The sequence below is a fragment of the Epargyreus clarus genome, unplaced genomic scaffold (assembly GCF_041222505.1).
Source record: "Epargyreus clarus isolate Ecla_fem2 unplaced genomic scaffold, WU_Ecla_fem_2.2 ptg000026l, whole genome shotgun sequence".
In the NCBI taxonomy this organism is placed as follows: domain Eukaryota; kingdom Metazoa; phylum Arthropoda; class Insecta; order Lepidoptera; family Hesperiidae; genus Epargyreus; species Epargyreus clarus.
Window position 1 is genome coordinate 5,798,224 of NW_027332233.1, and position 21,334 is coordinate 5,819,557.

The window sequence follows — 21,334 nt, forward strand, 5'->3', positions numbered from 1 at the left end:
TCAAACACAACTCAATTATTCCCATCGGTTGAGGAGTTACATATTTTGTCTCCGAGCCACATTATCAGACCCTTAAATAGTCAATGATGAACTGGCTTTGTAATTTCATTAGAACCTACACCAAATATCTTCAAACACAACTCAATTATTCCCATCGGTTGAGGAGTTACATATTTTGTCTCCGAGCCACATTATCAGACCCTTAAATAGTCAATGATAAACTGGTTTTGCAATTTCATTAGAACCTACACCAAATATCGTCATACAAAACTCAATTATACCCATCGGTTGAGGAGTTACACATTTTGTCTCCAGAACCCACTCTGATCCTCATCATATTTAAATGGGACCAACTTGTAGCAATTGTCCACACACGAAATTAAAGGCATTAAAATAGGTTCATAAACGGTGAAGTTATGGCTGTTATATTTACATGGGTGGAGGAGTTCCCCTCATTTTCTCCAGAACCCATCGATGGATTCTAACCATATTTAAATGGGACCAATTTATCATATTTCATAATAACAAGGTTTAAAAGTTATTCAAAAACAAAAGAGGGTGAATATTTTGCGCCACCCTGTATTACATACCTACTAGGTTTTTTTTTTCTTATATCGTCTCGGGACGAGGCTGGCGTTAACATCAGCGCCGGCCGACGTTGCCGGGTCGCGAATGTAATGCTAACGCTTCTCGCGACCCGGCATCGAGCGTCCAGAGGAACGCCGCGGAGTTTTAGTCGGTAAGAGTCCGACATACCTACTAGGTAACCTATTTAATAAATAGGTACGTTACACACCCACTGTAAAAAAAGGCGGTAAAAGTCCCACATAACCCCGTGTCGCTGCCACGGCACCGGGTACCTTTTGAAGGTTTCCCCCTCGAGAAGAGGAAAAAAATAAATAAATAAATAAAAGGTACGTTACACATACTAAGTACCCACTTTCTTGCAAATTGATGTTCAATTAGAGAATAATCCATTAATTGGCTTTCCCAGTTAATCTGCGAAGCAAAAAGCATTTAAAATATTCAATGAAATCGTTTACATCAGCAATTATGTAGTTAATGATTGCAAAATTGCATTTATAATTGGTACCGGAATATGTAATGCACGGTAAAATTTCTTTTGAAGTTTTTCAAAGTAATATGTAGCCAGTCTGTCTGTAGTTCTCAAAGTGTCGGTAATATTAATGTAATCACTATACATTTGTCCACCTAATAACATGTTGAGATCTTCGATAATAACACATTTTTATACACATTAATTACATAAGCATCATCATCATCATCAACACATTACTGCCACTGGGCACGAGTCTCCTCTTAGAACGGGAAGGACAAGGCCATACTCCACCGCACTGCCAAGTGTAAATAGGTAGACTGAAATGTTTTTTTCTAATCTCTGTGATGTATAGATACTTTCTCGCGATCTTATAGTAGTTGATTACGTGCACAGAAGGCCACCAGAAAAGAGTTAACACAATTTTATTATTTGTTTTGTATATTTTTAAATAATATCTTAGTATGTAATGTTATAATGGCAGATACATATCTCGGACGGACAGACAGACATCGGTCTCTCAGGTCCCTCTCATGTCCAGTTTTTACCCTTTGCTTACGGAACCCTAACACGATAATTCCGTTTATTAATATTTAATGAGTCTATAAAACCGGAGCTAATCATATTATATTATATCTGATTTTGCATATAGGTACGTATGAAGAGAGTTACGACACCATTGTTCATAAACGCAATTAGGACGTCTTATTAGGCGTCTGTTATTACAGTGACGTTAGCAATCCGTTTCGGTCATCTATTATTAAACACATCAGAATAATATATTATATAGTTTTTATTAGAGATTTTTGTAGCCTATTATAATTTGAAATTAGCACATGAGCATTTAATCCACCTTAAAAGCGCGTCATCAAGTCAACCGTTCTCAATTCAAGAATTGAAAATTTCTACGAGGCGGAAATAGTCAAATGTCGGTTTTTTGATTTAAACAAAACATTAGATATATTGTTTATTAATAATAGACGTAAGTTTCTCTCCCTTACCAAACTCTCCAAACCAGAACTTAGCACGGCTTGAGACTGCTTATTGGTGCTAGTTAAACTAAGTGTGGTGGTGAAACTTTTTGAATCGAATCACACAGGGTTGAGGATTCCATCTTAATAAGTAAGGAGAGTAGGTAAATGTGAAATAAAACAACGCGAGGAAACACACAAAAATTTGTGTGATGTCTACCAATTTCACTTAGACAACGTGATGCACTATGGTTTAGAGATAGAAACGCATGCCGAGCAGAATCCTAATACGAGACAAGACAATAAAGTTGACGACGAAAGTAGGCAACAAATTCACAAGTACAGAAAAGGTTTTGTAGAGACGTTTACCGTGGAGAGTATGTCAAGAGGGAGTCAAGATACCATCCTACTCTCAATCTATAAATATGTCAAGAGCAGGTGATCTTACATCGCACGGAAGATCCCTACTTGTAAAATTTATAATCCGTTGTGTACCAGCTATCGTATCGATGTATAAATTACGTGGTATGCTTTGTGAGGTGATCTAAATGATGAATATAAATCTATGTCCTGAGTCTGGGTATTTGTGCACTTGACATTGGAAACTAGTATGTAGTCCCCCTGTCGATGATGGATACATGAAATCAACCTTAGAGAGGATAAGAGAACAGAGTACTGAGGCCGACCACAGATGCGCTGCTACCCCTGAGGATTAAATTGAAACGCCTCGAATAAGTGTTATAAATAATATACGCTTTCTACACTTACAGCCCCACACTAGGATTCTCTATATTGTGGATGCCACGGATACACACAAAGACGAATACACCAACACCCAGACCCAGAACGATATCTAAATTCATCATTCAGATATCTGTCTGGGCAGGAACTGAACCTAGAACACTTTGCGCGTCGACCGGCATGGTGACCGCTCCGCCACGAGGGTCGTCAGTATGTTTCTCTTACTACTTCCTTCAAACCAGAACACAGCAGCACCTAACAATGTTGTTATAAGGCAGAAACAAGTATGGCGGTGATACTTTCAGAGTTGAACCACGAAGGGTTCTACCACTAAAGAAATCACTGTATTTTAGTGTGGGGTCCTGTACTGTCTCACTGCGGGCAAGGCTATATCTACACCTATTTTTGATCAAAAACTTTGAGGTTTGTAGTTTTCCCCATGATGATTTCAAATTTAATAAGTGATAAATAATTTCTAACTTCTAATACTAACTCAATCAGCGGTACGTGCCTATATGAACCCTGGACCCAATGTGACCGGCGAAAATTACCACTAGGCTACTTGCCCCTACGAGCGTACAAAACGTTGTTTATTATTTTTATAATAGCCGTATCAGGGCCGGAGCCCATCGATCGACATTGTGGTATGCTCATAATAGTTTCATAGGAATTTTCATTTAATCACAGAGGCTCATAGGTATCTCGATACTGTGAGATTGTATATATGAAATACATTGAATATCTTAGAACCCTTTGTGGTTCGACTCGGTAGTATTAGACCGCTGCATCTATTTCTGCCTTATAACAACTTAAATGTTTCTGTGTTTTGATTTGAAGAGTGTGGTAAGAAAGGCTTTCCAACAAAACACGAGGCTTTCCAACTTAGTTCTCAGGAGTAATGTAGCAACATACTCATGACCGACCTCGTATAAGACTATTCAGGGTTGATTACAGATGTCTAGTGGCACCATCAGGTGGACTGAACGTTCATTTGTTTCTTGTATATTGTAAGCTATTACGTGGCTGTTTTGCTTGAGTGCTGGTTGCCATTATATCATTATGGTGTGCTTTAAAGTAAACTTATGCAACGATCGATGGAAACTAGATAACGTTTAGGTAACTAGTAAATAACACATCTATTTTAACGTATATTTATTGTTTTTATTACATAAGTAAAGCAGAAGCCAATGGCTACGTTGATTTTTCAAATGATTTATGTGTTAAAAATTAACCCTTGCCTTTTTAGCCGACTGCGGAGGGTAATGTCGAGCGTATGTATGGCTCATTCTTTGGCACACCCTTTTTTAGGGTTCCGTACCCAAAGGGTAAAAACGGAACCCTATTACTAAGACCTCGCTGTCTGTCCATCTGTCCGTCTGTCACAGGGCTATAGGGCGAGTTTGACTCGTACCTACTTGGCGAATTATTTTTCTTTCGAGGGGGAACCTTCGAAAGGTGCCCGGTGCCGTGGGAGTGACAAGGGGTTATGTGGGATCTTTGGCACACCCTCCAGCCCAACGAGCTTAACGGATTTTAACTTATAAGTTGTCGTTAGATTCGCCTAAATTGTGGGAGTGATATTGGTAATATTTAGCAATCGGGTTTTTAATAAACATTAGCAATAGCAATACAATAATTGGGAAGCTTTAATAACACATATATTTGTTAGTATAGTATAAAATCTGTCCGATACTAAAGAGCGATACAACAGGTTCACTCGGCACTATGTATCTAGCTATTATTTATGCTAAAGAAGCACATAGTTATAATGTACGGCCTAGGGGCAACTCTACATACTCTACATACTCTACACTTGACACGATTTCCCCTTTCAGCGATACGCACTGAAACGTGAGCAAGAACTTTCTGAACATGTTTTGAGTTTACTATGTCAAGTAGAGACCATGTTGAATATTATATTTTGTTACGTAACTCACGATAGGGTTTGATTTCTTTGTTGATTTTGATCTGAGGCGAAACTGAGGTGGTGGAATCATTTATAAGAACTGGTGCTAGATTGATCATAACACAAAGCATCTGTACGCACTGATTTTTGTACTGTTTTGTGATTTACATAAATTTTAATAAATTATAAAATAATTAGTCTAGCCTTTGGTTTTGGAAAGCTTCTGGTGTTTTAAAACCTCATTTTTTCATTATATGAGTACCTATGTAATGAATAACTTAGAAGAATCTAGGCACACGTGTAAATGTACTTTAAATTATTCAAATCCCTTATTATCATTATACGTAGGTCACTTAACAATACGTAATGGTGTAAGTAAATTAATATTTTCTCTTAAATGTAACATCCTAATAAGATACTATTCATACACTCCACTACGAAGAAAATAGTGGGCCAGTTACGTAAGCGAGGCTGGCATACATTGATTACGTTTAGGCCTTTACTTGGCGGCATATTCCTATCGATTTTCCATTTGCCAAGGCGGCGGTACCTCTAAGTGTGACTGCGTTGTTGTCGGATTGAGCCGATTTGTCCCTGGGGACGGAACTCGAAGGCTAAGGTGACGTCACGGGCACGATCGATAGCGGCTGGGCGGGTCACATCTCGTAATCCTGGTGCCTCCCTGGCCACACCGCACGTGCCTATTAATTACGACCAAGGAAATTTTGCTCGGATGCCAATCGCTGCATTTCACAGATTTTATCGAGTAAACCTTATTTTTTTTATAAATACCTGACTCCAACTAAAAAGAACAGATAATCTTTATACAGTTGAACGGAGTTTTTTAAGCAAAGTTAAAAAACGTCTAGATTAAGCCATTTGTCAAACAAAAAATCAAAATCGCTTCTTCACTACCCTTACTATGAGTTTTACCAATCAGTTCTGATACAGTTCGCTGGGGGCGCTGATTGGAAATGTATGGGCAAATACGTAAACAAATACAAAAACCTCATACTAGGGCTACTGTTTATGACCTATGATTCCACAGTCAAACACTCAGATATATAAATTCATTAAACTTATAACATATCATTTACTCCCTTACATCATATTACAAAATCATCGATCATCCAAAAGTTTTCTCAACATGTTACCACATCTTACAAGTTCCAAATACAATCCATGGTTTTTGGAAAGATTACGTAACCTACAACGCCTACTAGAACGCATAAGACGGGTGGCGTGGGGTTGGTCGTTCTCGCACACAATGAGCGCACGGCGCTGTATTTCAGCTCCTTTTGACTCCATTTCACTCAACAAATTCGCATTAATTTGAATAGTTAAACGAGGAGCCAGCCCGAATCAAAATTGAATCTTTTAGAGAATTTATGGTCAAGCGTAACAGGTGTAAACGATACAGGAATTGTATCACTTCGCCTTAATATGGAAATACTAATGGAAATTAGCATAAAAAAACTCAGTGCTTAAAATTAGGATATAATTTTACTCCTACTAATTTCAGATGAATCCAACAACACCTCATGTGTCAAAAATCCTTCCAACCTTTGGGTTGAAATACATGCCAAAGAATAGTACATACATACATATAGTAAATACATACAATCGAAAATATTACCTTGCGCAATCGAGTAAAAAATAGATATCATAATAATTAAAGTTCAGCATGAATATTAAATACTGGCTGACTGAATTCCTCTCTGGAAGAAAAAAAATAAAAATATCAATAACGATGTTTTTCATTTGGCAAATGAAAAGTTTTCATTACTTTTCTTGCTCCACTTTTGGGATTTGAAACAAGAAAGTTCTAATTGCGCCAATTTTCCCCCAGCGCTATGCACCCGCCATTACAATATTAAAATTCTAAATGGTGCCAAGTTCATTTGGCCGCGAAACGTGGAATGGAAACTGGAGACGTTAAAATAATGGAAATGTATAAACCTACAAGAGTAATCTGCATTTCGGTTCTATTAAATGATATTTATCACGTGGACTATATCGTATATCATTATATGTGTACCTATTGATAGTTGATACTACAATATCTACGGTAATAATCAATCTACAATGTAAGAATCAATTTATTCATGCTTGTGTAACATTTTATAATTCATATTTCATAAGTACCTACTATTTGTCTTTCAGGCAACATACATTTCATTTACTTTATTCATATGTAACAAAAAACCCATGTAAACAATACTAACTAGTATTTTTATCTTACTTCCAATTCTTTCCAATTAGTGTAACAATACCTATAGTAGTGTCGAAGACATTATACCTAGTATTCGATCTTAGCGAGCTGACCTGGAGCTAAGAGGAAGAAAGTGAGTCATTAATGCCTACAATATGGGCTCATTTCATCTTTTGAACATGGCCAAAACATTACACTTGTGGCTTATTTGTGAAAATAGCTTTTCAGTATCACGTTCTTCTAATTTACACTGTATTTTATTTTAAATAATGTAAAATAGAATTTTATCCAGGATTTATGCCGACGCAATCCATCTGATTAAAAGAAGTTCCTCACGGAGAATATTAATCACGATTCTCTAGATATTGTTCAGTTCCATTGTGCATTGTTTACCGTCCCGGACGCAGCAACAAAGGGTGTACCGGCCTAGCGGGGATAACACGAATAATGAAAGCAGAGAAATTATAAAAAATATATACCTATTCGCAGTATTTAATTTTTCCCGCGATTTTACTTTTAAAACACCTTGAGGTTTTCAGTTTTTTTAACACTGCAGAAATTATGACGTAACAACGTAAGTTAAGGTAATGTAGATTCAAAACCTGAAAATATCATAACCATAGTACATAAATAATATATAATAATAAATAGTAGGTAAGCTATTTGCGGGAGTAATTTTGCATAATTATATTACAGAAAACGATATTGTTGATATTTAGTCAGTTGCTTGAGCGAGTGGAAAATGGTGAGTATTGTGGTACTTTAGTTCGAATGTTTTTAACCACAGTTCTGGCATTCACCAATTTCACCATCAGTATACCATAACCTACTTTTTCGCTTTGTTTGTCAACCGATTATTTTCTTTTATTTTTAGGTTCCTGTTGACGAGCTTTATAAAAATCCTCCAATTTCTATAATTATTATAATCGAATTTTACGACCAGGCGAAAACTTAGTCATAAAACAATTTCCTAAGATTAGTCTGTAAACAAACATGCCAAAATAATTTATATATACGGTCGAATTGAGTAACCTCCTCCTTTTTCGAAGTCGGTTAAATAAAAATATGTCTTTTTTGGATTATTTTATGCTAATTTTTGGTATTTTTTTGGTATCTCTTAACATAAATTATATTTTATTAAATTTCATTTTGTTTTCTTTTAATATATACCGAAAATAAAACGTAGGATAAATAAACTTTAGCCATTCTTATTAGGTCTTATGATGAAGGAGGCAAGACAATATATTTTCTTGTGTAGTACGTAAATGCCGTTTATAGATGATGACGTATCATCGTAATGCGAAGGCTTCAGAGAAGCATCATCGGCACGGATTAGATTGAGCGTGTAGGGTTGCCAGGTCTAAAAATAAAAATTCGCCGGATATTTTCGCTAGATATTTAGCTCAAAGTTAGATATACCTTTCATTCATATTTTTTTATACTTTTAATAATTCAGCCTAAATTTTTAGGTTTCAAGACCCAAGCAAGTATCAAGCATGCATGAGAATTCTTTGCCAATTCGCACTTGACGAGCATGGGGAATTATAGTTAAAATCCTTCTTTTTGAGAGAGATTACCCGTACCCAAAATTGTGACAGTAATAGCTTGTTGATCATGAAATGTTTTTATAATCATCAATCTTGAGGTCGCTAGTTGATCAACATCATATTTCATTTGGCAACATAAATACATATATACGATCAAAAATATTGTCCTCCGCAGTTGGGTAAAATAATCCGCCTTAAAGCCTGCTAACGTGGTAACCTTAAGCGCAAGGCCGGAGGATATCAGAGTCATAGCTCCATGTTCTATGATAATACGTCGTAATTGAGGTCATCGCTTCACTTCGCTATGGCCGCGCACAAAAAGTCGATCGTCTGCTCATAAACTGCATCGTTATGGTCGGATAGCGAACTATCCGTTGGTATAACATTGTATGATGTAACATTACTGCGCCTAATAGGGTAGTGTTGTTGCAAAGTTTTGTTATTAACAATTATTTACCTAATATGCTTGTAAGAAGGTTTAGGTAGAGACAATGGGTAGTAATATGAGACACGATAAAGATAAGAAATCTTAATCAACTACTAAATTGATGGCTTGTAACTAATATAACGGTGAAGGAAAACATCGTGAGGAAACCTACATATCTGAGAGATTTAAAAAAAAATCTCAAAGGAATGTGAAGTCTACCAATACGCACTTGGCCAGCGCGGTGGACTATGGCCTAATCCTTCTCATTATGAGAGGAGACCCGTGCCCAGCAGTGGGACAGTAATGGGTTGATGATGATGATGATGAACTAATATAAATAAATGTTATTATGAATTTGGTAGGTAGGTACTGATTTTTAAGATCTAAAGATGAATAAACCTAAGTTGTTGGACTTTTTTGTCAATCGTTTTATAAAGTTGAAACAATATACGTAGGTAGATAAAACATAGTGCTGTTAATGACCAAGTAAGAGCTCAGATCGATATGTACATAATAAATTGATTAGGTATACCTATGTTATTTTTAAAAATATTGTGTAATTGAATATGCAATCTAATATTTTTGTTAAATAAATAAACACTTGAATGAAAACCCAATAATAGCTAAGACATAAAAAAAATTGAATAAAAATATAATCTTGTCTATGGTTGCTTATTCAATCTGTATATTGTTGGTTGTTACTGTCAAATAATAAAAAAAATAGCGTACCTTATCGAATGCCAGGGGTCGGTGGCGCGGCACGTCCGCGAGTTCCATGGCGTCGGCGGGGCGGGGCGGGGCGAGCGGGCGCGGGGGGTGCGCGCGCGCCGCTATCCGACCTCCATGGGCGTCTGCCGCAGGGGCCGCATGCCGCTCGCGCCCGCGCTGCGCCCCCGACACCTGCGATCGCCCTGTTAGATCAGTACACCACTACGCAGTAACATACAGCGTAACATCTTGTACGTCATGCGAATTGCATTGATTAAGCGGACCGAGAGCCTGGTATACCTAAAAACGTTCATTTGTTCAGATCAACTCTAGTTCTATTTGTTACAGTAACAATTAGAATGTTATGTTGCATTTTTCACCTACCTACTTTTAATTTATGACTTAAATACAACCTTTTGTACATAAAAAAAATCATTTCGTTTAATTATAGCATAAAATAGTGCATTTTAAACGAAAACTCGTCGTAATAAGGGCCCATTCTGTATATTTTACCGGTCCGGGCAAAAATATTATTTGCCGCCCTTGACAAAGACAATTTACAAGTCATGCGCAGTGCCGTAGCGTGAGTTTTACCGCTCGGGTGGTAGTTAAATTTGCCGCCCTTCATTGGTCTACATCAAACAAATCGACGAACAATCTCCTACTATACATTTGTATTTGTTCAAATTTACGACAGTGATTTTATTACGTAGTAATAACATCGGGTATCTGCCCTCAATTTTTCCCGAATCTTTTTGTGCAGTTGCTCAGCTTAACTGCCCCTAGAAGGATTCCTGGCTTTGACGATTACAATCTACAAATATAAGTAGTATCAATGTAGTCTATGTTGTTGTGCACTTTTACACATGACTCTCGGATAAATCGTATGGCCGCAAATGGACAATTAATGAGACATGTTATTTCGCTGTAAACGTATAGGCAGTATGTAGGTTCTATGCCGAATACACTCGTTTCTCACAGCCACGCAACTACATTTTCTACTAAGCAGTTTAAAATAGTTTAAAATTAAACATTACTTATGCTATTAAGTCGTGCATCAATAACCAATCATTTATTAAGTAGTAATTGTAGTAAACTACTATACATTGGCAAATATATTTACTAGTACATGGATGCAAATAGTCATGCAGTCATTTTGCAGTTGATGAGTAATTTGAAAATATACTTAGGTATAGGTAAATAAGTACAGGATATGTATAGGTAAAATTGCAATATACCTACATACGAAAGAATAATAGTCTGGAACTGTGAACGTAGAAAGATTTATATTAATTTGTGTTTGTAAATAATGTCTACCTTATAATAAGAGTACCTATATAACGTATTAACTAACGGAGTAATTACATAGTAATGCCACACATTTACTACATCTAGTCATGCATGAAGTATCTTACTATCGATACAGTAATTTTGAACGACGGAATATTCCTTAGAACAGTTTAGAACGGTTGACTATTAATATTTCATGAGTAAAGTACTTTCTATTGCGCGTCAATAAACTTCTGGAAATATCTCACCTGTATGATTGATGAGTGGACATTAAAATTTATAAGTAAATCAATCGATGCATGCCACTTAAGCCTCGTCGATACGTCCCTCTAAATAACAATTTTTGTGCAATTTTATACATATATCTGTCAATCATTGTTAGTTTTATATACCTGATAAAGTTATAATACTTCTTATAATTGTTATAATACTAAAGTACGCATAAATTGGCAAATATCGATCTAGATCGTAGACTAAACATTGGATAGATTGATTATTAACAACGGGTTAAGTAGAGAAAGTCAATTAACTTTGTTTAATTTAGATGTAAAAAATATTTTGTACCTATCTTCATCAAATAATATGTGACTGCCTCTATGTTCGTTCAAACATCTTAAAATAAATATATAATTTTTTGAATAGTAAAATTATCAATAAAACTACCTTCTGGTAATAGCGCTGTTGATCCGTTAATACCTAATATCTTAATGAAATATTAAAATATCTAATATGAAATATTGGCGTAGTACGTAGTAGAGTTTTTAAATTTTCTCAAGGCAACTAGATCATTGGTCTAAAAAACTTGGTATAATAAACAAAGTTATGCCAATATACCCTCAAGAAACTTAACCCAAATTAAGTAAGATTAAAAATAAAAAATAAAGCATTTTGATAACATCGTTACATAACATCATCAATATAAGAACACTTATACCTAAATTAGGCATTTGTCTAGCGATGAATAATTATAACGTAATAAAGAACATAACAGACTAACAAAGAAGCTTAGCTTAGCAAAAACATAAACCTTCTTTGCAGCCGTAATAAATACAAAGGAAATTAAGAACTAACTAAAGGGATTCCATAAAACCCGCTTTAAGTGGAGGCAATTAGTAGTTTACAGCGTGTTCAACCATCAAAGCGCTCTTTATTCGAACTAAAAGGGTATCTATTTCCGAGTGGCTAGCGGAGCCCAGCCATGGATTAGTTGATTTAATTATGTATACTGCAGTCGTCAGTAAGGGGAGTTGTTCATGTGTTGGATGAAGGGATATACATAATTATATTTAGATATGTCCCCGCGCGCAACTCTACCTTTGTGCAGATTTTTATTTTTATGAGACAGGTTATTAACAAACCGTTACAGCCTGATGTGAAAAATCATTGAAGTTCTACTACTGGGGTTTATTTTCCTCTAAGAATAAGCAGAGGTTAGACATACCAACTTTACCAAGCGGATCCAGTGGCAAAAACAGATAATGTTTGCGTGCATGTTTATTTATTCCGACTAGGGATGGGCGATCGCGAAAAAAGTGAAGAAACGGAACGGAATATTCCAAATATTTCTAGCGATCCATTAATCGAAGTATCCAGTGGTAATGTTAATGGATTATTTGAATTAATATAACCTAATAATAAATAACTTTTTGTTATTTTTAGAAGTCTATATTGCAGTTTATCGCTTCCTTCGTTGAGGTTTGTAAAAATAAGGGAACATCTAACAAAAAGCCTCTCATGTAAAAACATTGATACATTGTAAGATATACAGCTTTCTAACAGTTTCCGAAAATCGAAGAGTTCTTGGGTTTTCTCGATTAAAATGTTGTTTAGGAAACGTTGTTACACGATAATTAGGTCAATTTTTTAAGCAGCTTTAATAAACCTTCAGCAAAATTGGCAAAAATATTTTATTTGTATAGGAATAGGTAATGTAATATGAGTGACACAGAATTAATATGAGTTTAAAACTATGTTTTGTGAACAGATAAAACTGATTTTGTTCGACTATTCTATATTTGTAATTTGGTAACCGATGTGAACTATGTGGTGGAATTTAGAATTATAGTCGTAAAGATTCTAATTTTGTATTTACGCGTGTTTACCTCGCGATAGTTAAAATGTTACGCATAATATATGCGGTCATACGACCAAGGTTAACGTCGGACACCTCTACAGATTTTAGTCATAAACTTGGTTAGAGCCTACTTTCCAATTTATATTCGATTCAGACCCTAAAAAAGAGTAAGAGCACCTGAAATATGCCAGTCAAAATTACGATGCATATGTTGGTTGCTAATGTCCCTTAGAAATAATCAATATTATAGTCCCCGCCAAACTGCTAGTCCGCTCTGAAGTTGTTGCGAGAAGGTGTAGTCATACTATTTGCTATGGCAACGCGCTTTATTTGTATATTCAGAGTGGATTAGCAGTTTTACGCGGACTATGCAATTTTCGAAATTTCGGAATTATTAACACTTTGGTGGGCAAAAATTGGTAAAGATTGGTAATTACTAACGGGCGTAAAAAGGAATATAACACGTCAACAAGTCAACAGGGTATCTGTTGAAGGATTTCAACAAGAGAGCATATGACATATTTAAGATGCCACTCATATAAAAATAGATAAATACTTTATGTCATTTTTAATTTTATATAAACATGGTATCACGTGTAAACAAACATTCGTGCAAACAAACGTGCTTTACGTGTAGCATTGACCATAATAAACGGAATATAATTTATTACGTCCAGTAATAAAACAAGTATTATGTACGTGGGCGCATTCGCCATTCATTTATATAAAATTGATATAGTTTCAATGTATTTCAATTCTATTTTTATGTATAGAAAGTGATAAGCAGGTACGTATACGGGTGATAAGTGGCCACTATGGCCCATGGACACCCACAAAATTGAAATTAGACAGGAGCTCTACTTAAAGTTACATTCGGATTTGTATTCCTGAACTAACCTGAAATGTCTGAAGTAGAATACAGCAGTGTATACAGCTGCTAAAAGACGTAATTGTAGTACCTTTGAGTTAATTTACATCTTGACATAGAGCGTGTTAGACACGTGCTATGCCAGGCAAAATAGTATTCTAAGACAATGTTTAATAACGTAATTATATCTACCTTAATACATTTGCGCAGACACTGACTGTGCCTGTTAAAATATTTTACAGAAAAAAAGTTTTTACCTGACAGGGCCCGTGCCTGAAGGTTGAATGTCTATTCTCTGTACAACCTACTGAGAACTCTACTACAACTAAATACAATTTAACTTTAACTAAAATATTGTAACACTTAACGTATCTAAATGTTAGTAAACTCCTAATTTCTAGGTTAATCTAAAGATACGTTTACATACGTACATAAATAATATACATTTATGATACCTTGATAAGCCATGCTGATGAGTTCACAAATTCATCTACCGATGTCATTGATATCAGTTTTATCTGAAAAATTAATGCATCAAAAACAACTATACAAAGAATCGATATACTTAAATGTGATATAATAAATATCGAATCATTCAATCATATCATATTTTATACATATTTGGATTAAATTCACTAAATCAATCAAACGTTGTATTGCTCGTAATCGGTGATCCTCTTATTTTAAAAGATTTAACTTCAATAAAATAGCTTTTACCATAATTATGTCCCAAACATGTTTTCCTTTTGTCAGAATTTATATTGTGACAGCTCTCCATTCATTCATAATGAATATCACAAACGTTGTCATTTGTTTTTGTTTGTAAACAAACAAAATATTGGACCAACATCGAGCTTGCAACGAATTGATTTTGCAAATGCATTAAGTATAAACAGTTACGTGCAACCTAAAAGATTCTAAAACAAAGAGGCATAATAAAATAGACTAACCTCATCCGATTAATGAGTAAATCATGTGTGGCACACGTTTTGCGTCATCGTGATAGACTCCATTGATTCGATTGGGAGAGCGCGCGCGGCCGTCAGAGTCAGGCGAGCACTACGCGACCAGCCGGCCTCTGCATTCGACACATTATTATCCAGAGGACGCTCCCGCGTTCGACAAATTGGTATTATTTAACGAGCGACAGCCACGCACCGACTCGCAATATCTTCTGATAAAATAGATAACGGCGCTCTGCCAAAATCTCTTCTAACGTCGTAAATTTTAGAGGCATGGGGAATTTTGGGCTTAAGCACCTTAAGATAATTGAGATAAGTGGGCTACGACACGCTCGAGGGACGCCTTGAATGGATAATAAACAGCCGTTTAACCTTGCTCCTCTCGCACGTACGTAATAATTAATTAAGCAGATAACTGCCGCGCCGTAACCACTTGAATACTACTAAATAAATAAACACATTAAACTTTCGACAAGCGAATGTTTTAAGTGTACATTTTAACGGTAATATTTTTCTGTGAATCAGTAAAAAATATCGCGTGTTAGCAATATTATGTGAAATTGTCTATATAAGCAATAGTTGCAAACATTAACGCATGAAGATGGTAAAACCACACCTTTCAAAGCGGAAAACACAACAGCGCTTAACATGTGGTAACCGAAGCATTTCAACTTAGTCCGCAGGAGTAAAAAGTAGCAGTACGTCTGCGGCAAACCTCAACTAAGGATCTAATCATATCTGAGGTTGATTACAAATGTCCGTGGGCGGCAGTAGCCACTTACCAAGTCCACTTGATGTTTAAGTCACCTGTCGAATTTACATTGGTCGATAGGTAAAAATGCCATTATGCAGTAGTAAATCTAGACATAACGGACATAGGATACATTAATAAAATAAATATTTAAAAACATGTCAGTATTATAAGAAGTTATATTTTGTTGTTGTTGTTCAAATATTTATACCTATATTGGCCTTAAAATAAACCACATCCTAAACCGACCTAAAAAGTTTTTATGTAATGGTAAAAAACGTTTACGGATTTCCGGTGCTCATGTGGTAACATTTTTTGGCGTTGCGTACTTGTACATGTTTATATTTTATTTAATTTCGTGTGATCGAATATGTGTATATATCAGTGATTATTGAAGTTAAAGAAAAATAATTGATTATATTAAATACGGTGGTTAGTAATTTTCTAGCATGTGACTTGACATATTTTACTATCGAACTGTTTGACAAGTTTATTTAAACATTATTACTATTATTTAATTATTACCTCTATTTCAGCATTCGACGTTAACCACAGGTCTGGTCTCAGAGTAAGAGGGGCTTAGGTCATAGTCCAGAAAAATCCTCCACGGAATCCTCATCTGCGTCTCCTAGGGTCTGTCTTTCACTCGCTATTCGATAAGCGATAATGATTAACGGAATGCCAATAGGTATTACGTAAATATCTACTTGTAGTTGGGGAGCCCAAGAGAGCATTTCGGGAGGGTCTCGAGCACGGCAAATTAAGATATGGGAGATACCTTACACCCTGTAGAGTATCCTAATCCATAAATGAGCTTTCTATGTCGGGGGGTTTGCACAGGGGACCCCGTTAGATTAGTAAAAAAATCAATCACTGGACATGCTCGAGCGCGGTCAATTTTCTTTTGAATATAAAGGAAATAATGCTAGAAAACGGGAAACATTATAATCTGCCGATTACCATACATCGAAGTAGTGAAAAACATTGTCATTAAAAAAACACCCTGAATTATTATGCTATCTGATAGTGTCACTTATTAGCATGAATCCCCGGGAAGTAATGATGTTTCACAAGCTTGTGGAACAGCACTCTAAAATAGTAACAAAAACAAGTGCCTGTAGATATATTTCATTGGATTCCATTTAAATTTAATGTTGCCGCCTAGATTTCAATAGGCGCAAATCTTAACTCTGCGCGGCGGTAGAGTCGCTGTTAAAACTAATCAGAGACTTATAAATAATATTAATATCTGTGCTTTGTTATAATATTACTGCCATTATATAAGCCCTTTAGGCAAACTTAACTTTTTTTCCGTAAATCTATAAAATATAAAACATTTTTTACAAACAAGATTCATTTTCAGTACCTATCAGAGATATCATTTGACATTAATATAAAGTTTAGCTTTATTATTATAGGATAAACATTTAAAGAAAATTATTATAAAAATCGGTGCCTACCTAACCGAATAAAAAATGCATTTATGGAAATATGTTAGAAGTAAATTTCAAATTATGATTTTTGGAAATACATACACATGGAAATTAAATTCCTGCACACAGCGCATACACACAGGAAAATAAAATTGAGAACATAATACCAAAAAAATCATTTCCATAGATAACCTTGGATTAGAAGTCACCCTGGATATCCTTAAAAACCAAACTACCACCTACCTCGTTTCTTAAGCCGCCACATAGAGACAGACTCCTTATAAGGCAGACGTCTTTACCCATGGACGATGAAACTCTACGTGTCTCGCGCTAAGTCGATATGAGTCAATTAGCACCCGGCACGCCTCGACCTCTGTGCGCCTCTACGACGAATCCAAAGCGAACCTCTCCGTACTTGATTCAATGTGGATTTATAAATAGAATGAAAATATTTACTTAACGCATTAGCCTCATGAAATCTGGATGTGATTGTTAGATTATTTCATTTGTTACCGCAGATTTTTCAGATACTACCAATTTTATAATTTGATATTGCTTGCCAAACGATGGTTAGGATTTTATAGTGTACCAAAAAGAGGTACTGATATGTAATTCAATTACTTTTAATAAGTTACAAAAATCCTTTTGTCTTATTATAAACAACTCTCACATAGAGAGCATGGCTGGAATAATACAATCATATTAAAATTAATGTTTGTTTTTTTGTTTCCTATACTTTTCTTAGCCATTAATTCGGTTTCCTTTGTACCTTGGTACTTTAGTTGAAGTAATTATTACCACCACAGATTAGTACGTAAATTATTATGATCTCATATTATCACATAACCCGCAAGTCTTTTTACGCATAACTGAAATCTCGGAATCTACGCGCATTGTTGCGCTAATTTTTTATACAATGGTGTAAATTAGTACTAAAAAGTACTGCTTATGTAAATTCATTTTTTGAGGAAGTATAATAGAGAAAGTTTGAATGAAAATTCGTTGCTCATGGGTCAGTGGTTATATGCATTACAGTATCTACCTATTAGATATGTCCCGGTCAAAAAGTTAACGTTAAATAACTTTGGAAGACGTTTTAAAAGTACCGAGTTTGATGAATGGTGGGACAAAAGGTTTATTATAACTGTTTACTTATAAAAAAATATATGAAAAAAAAATGAAGGCTGAACAACTAAATCAGGGATACTCGTGTTGATGTTGCTACTAAGCTGTAATCTCAAATCAGATTATACTTGTAATCTGTTTCTGTATTTGTTTTTTGTATAAAAAAGAGTAGAGAATGCCTTTTCACATAGGTATGTGGTTGAAAAAAGCAGTAAAGCGGCAATTTTGCATTTAATGAGCGATTTATGTAATGTCCAGAGATGACACCGCGGACCCCCATACATATACTCGCGGTCCACAGGTTGGGAAACGCGGGTAGAGGGAATCCTGACGTGAGCTATGACTTAGAATGTAGAAGGCCTTAATTTAGCGCCACTTTACTATTTTTATGAATATTTTCTAATTAGCAATCTAAGACACTTTAAGGACAAAAATCAGATTTGGCCTTCATATCTAACCGCAACGTCGTATTCTCGTATCTATAAGAATCAATACTTTCCCGTTCAAGCTTGAGGGCAGTGACCACCCTAATACAATGAGAACCTTTTCTTGGATCATATTTTAGTTTATTCTGATATTTTTTTATATAGGTTAGTCGGTATGACTTAAATTAATCAGGCATATTACGATAGTGTTACTTTCCTTTCCATTTTCACACAATATTTTAAGAATAACTTAACGATCAACTTGTTTTACTCACAAACCTTTTGACCTTGACAAACTCCACTAAGTTCTCAGTGGGTAATAAATAAATCAGTTAAAGAAAGTAGTGCAGGTTTTGATTTTGTCGATAGTCTATAATAAGCTTAAATTATTATGTATATAGGTAAGGTAGATGTATAATTTCTATAAAATGTATTAACTTGTAATTGTTTGTCTATTTATTGTTGGTACATATAGATAAATTAAAAACTACGTAAACAATGGTACACAGAATAATAGTAGCATACAATAAATAGTGCCTACTTATGTAAAAGTTAAAACATACATAATATTTTTGAATAAATAGCAACATAAAAATATAGGTAAGCGACATCTACATAAGTATTAAAATGCATGCCTTACATATACACAACTATAGTACTACCAAGATAATGAGTTCGTGAAAGCTGCCCGGGTGTGAGAACGACATTGAGGTTGGAAATTTGAAAACCTCAGCGCACGTTATGTAACGTCTCGAACGTCTGCTCAAGAATTCGGAACGTTTCATAAATTAAGCGGCGCATAAACCGTGTATTAACAATTTGAATAGTGACAATTAGACGTGTAAACAGACTAACCAATAGAGCATGAGAACAGTCGAGTGCCGAACACACGTTCGGTGTTGTTGTCACTGGTGGTGAGAAACCAACGACGCAGCGTCCAGCTACTTAGTCGGGGAATGTTGACGGCGTGCGATATCCCGAATGTAGAATCGTCCGAGTGTGACACGAGAGAGCGTGGGCGTGGGGTCTGCGGGCGCGGTCTGCGGTCAGCGGGCGCGGCGCGGCGCGGCCATGGCGCGCGGCAGCGGGCGACTCGCGCACTGCCGGCCGCGGGCCGCCCGGCTCCGCGCCCGGGCCCGCGCACGCGCGTACCACTCGGATTGATCAGCCGGATTCTTGATTGCGATGAAATTTATGATAGCACGCGGATCTATATCGACGAGATCCCGCGAACAATTACTCCGGGTTGATACCGAGATTTCACCGATGGATGTCGGTAGCTTTGCATTCAACTGTCACCACTATATCCACATATGAACCTCCTAAACATAAACACTATAATTATCTCAAATCATTTAAAGGGTTCTACAGTAATCTACAGTTAAAAGCAAAATCGTTCAGTTTTTGCCATAACAGTAGATACGTAGGTACTATGTAGATAAACCGTCATCTTCAACCCTTGGCATGGTAAGCATAATTTAAACTGTATTGATTTCTTTGTTACTTATATACCTACTTGCTCAAACAAATAAAACACACTATAAGAGCACTTTAACAATAGTCTATGAAGGGTACAAATTAAAACCAATGGAGGTACCTACTTACGTAATGTTTTTTACTTTAGCGAGCTACGAATTTAAATGTGTTAAAGACAATCAATAGGTAAACGGGTGAGCGACCGTGGCTACGAGCTACGAGAGCGCTACGGCGGCGGGGGCGTGTTGATCAACCTCGTATCTACACGAGACACTGGGAAACATAGACAAACTAAACGGATAGAGTCCAACTAAAAGTTATAACAAAATACATCTATATACAACCGCAGTCAATAAACATTAAGTACGATCTATGCAGAACAATTATTTTCTGCGGCGAATCTTCGATCACATGAAACGATAACTTTTTGCATTCTATTTTAGTTCTTCATCTTTACTCTGAAACAATATACAAATTAGATACGCATCTTTCGGTCATAAGTACCAGAAGTACCAGAAGCATTTGCTATAATCACGTTATATAAGTAGGTACCTACCTACATGATATACTAGTGGTACCTAAGTATTGATTTCTCTAGGTCAAAGGACTCGGAGTCTCGACCGAGACAAACACATTCGTGATTGGGTGACTCCTGATTCTTACCGCCTGGGTATCTTTTAAGTCTGCGTCAATAAAGTACTCATATAAAACTCGCAGTTAAGAAGCTAAATGATGTGTGGCGGCATATGGAAAGTTATATGACTAAGCTTTCCGTAGTGTTAAGCAAGGCGGTCATTGATTTCATTAAGTTAATTGGCAGCAAAAAAGACTGGGAAAGACCTGGAGATTACTAGAAATACTCGTAATATTAATTGAATTCATGGCTTTTGTGTGACCAACGAATGTTTTATACACAGACCTGTATTTGTCTTGTAGATATAGGTCTGTAGTTTTATTTAAGACGCCTAAAAGTTAAATTTCTTGCCTAATTATGGGAAATTCGTCTAGGTTACTTATATGAGGTGTTCCACTTACCTCAGATGGCCACTTAGGTACCATCAGGTGGAGCTTCACGCAAGTATGATAAGAATTCATCACTTTTTAACCGACCTCCCAAAGGAAGAGAGGTTATTTATTCGACACATATTTTTTAAACCAAAACTAAGTAGCGCTTAACACTGCTGTTTTATGGCAAAAAGGCTTCGATCACCAAAAAGGGTGTGAAAATGGGATCTTTGAAATTGAACCAAGTTTTCTTGTTTCTATCACCATTATTAAGAAATCTCCTTTTATATCATCTTATATATAAAATTCTCGTGTCACAATGTTAGTTACCGTACTCCTCCGAAACGGCTCTACCG

The 21,334-nt window shown here is 35.9% G+C and overlaps 1 protein-coding gene across 3 annotated transcripts in view; it reads right to left on the bottom strand.

Moving 5' to 3' along the window:
• LOC140753547 (uncharacterized) overlaps positions 1 to 19,597 on the bottom strand; it is a 33,107-nt gene extending 13,510 nt beyond the window's left edge. The window contains exons 1-3 of one of the 3 annotated variants that reach the window (XM_073088245.1): positions 14,752 to 14,956; positions 14,257 to 14,319; positions 9,591 to 9,761 (exon numbers count right to left, since the gene is read on the bottom strand). In XM_073088245.1, the coding sequence (XP_072944346.1) occupies positions 9,591 to 9,761; positions 14,257 to 14,304 (219 nt within the window). In that variant the 5' untranslated portion in view covers positions 14,305 to 14,319; positions 14,752 to 14,956. Of the gene's footprint in view, positions 1 to 9,590; positions 9,762 to 14,256; positions 14,320 to 14,751; positions 14,957 to 19,352 lie in introns of those variants that run through there. The other 2 variants (XM_073088246.1, XM_073088247.1) reach the window with 2 other exon arrangements.
• Positions 19,598 to 21,334: the final 1,737 nt, after the last annotated feature.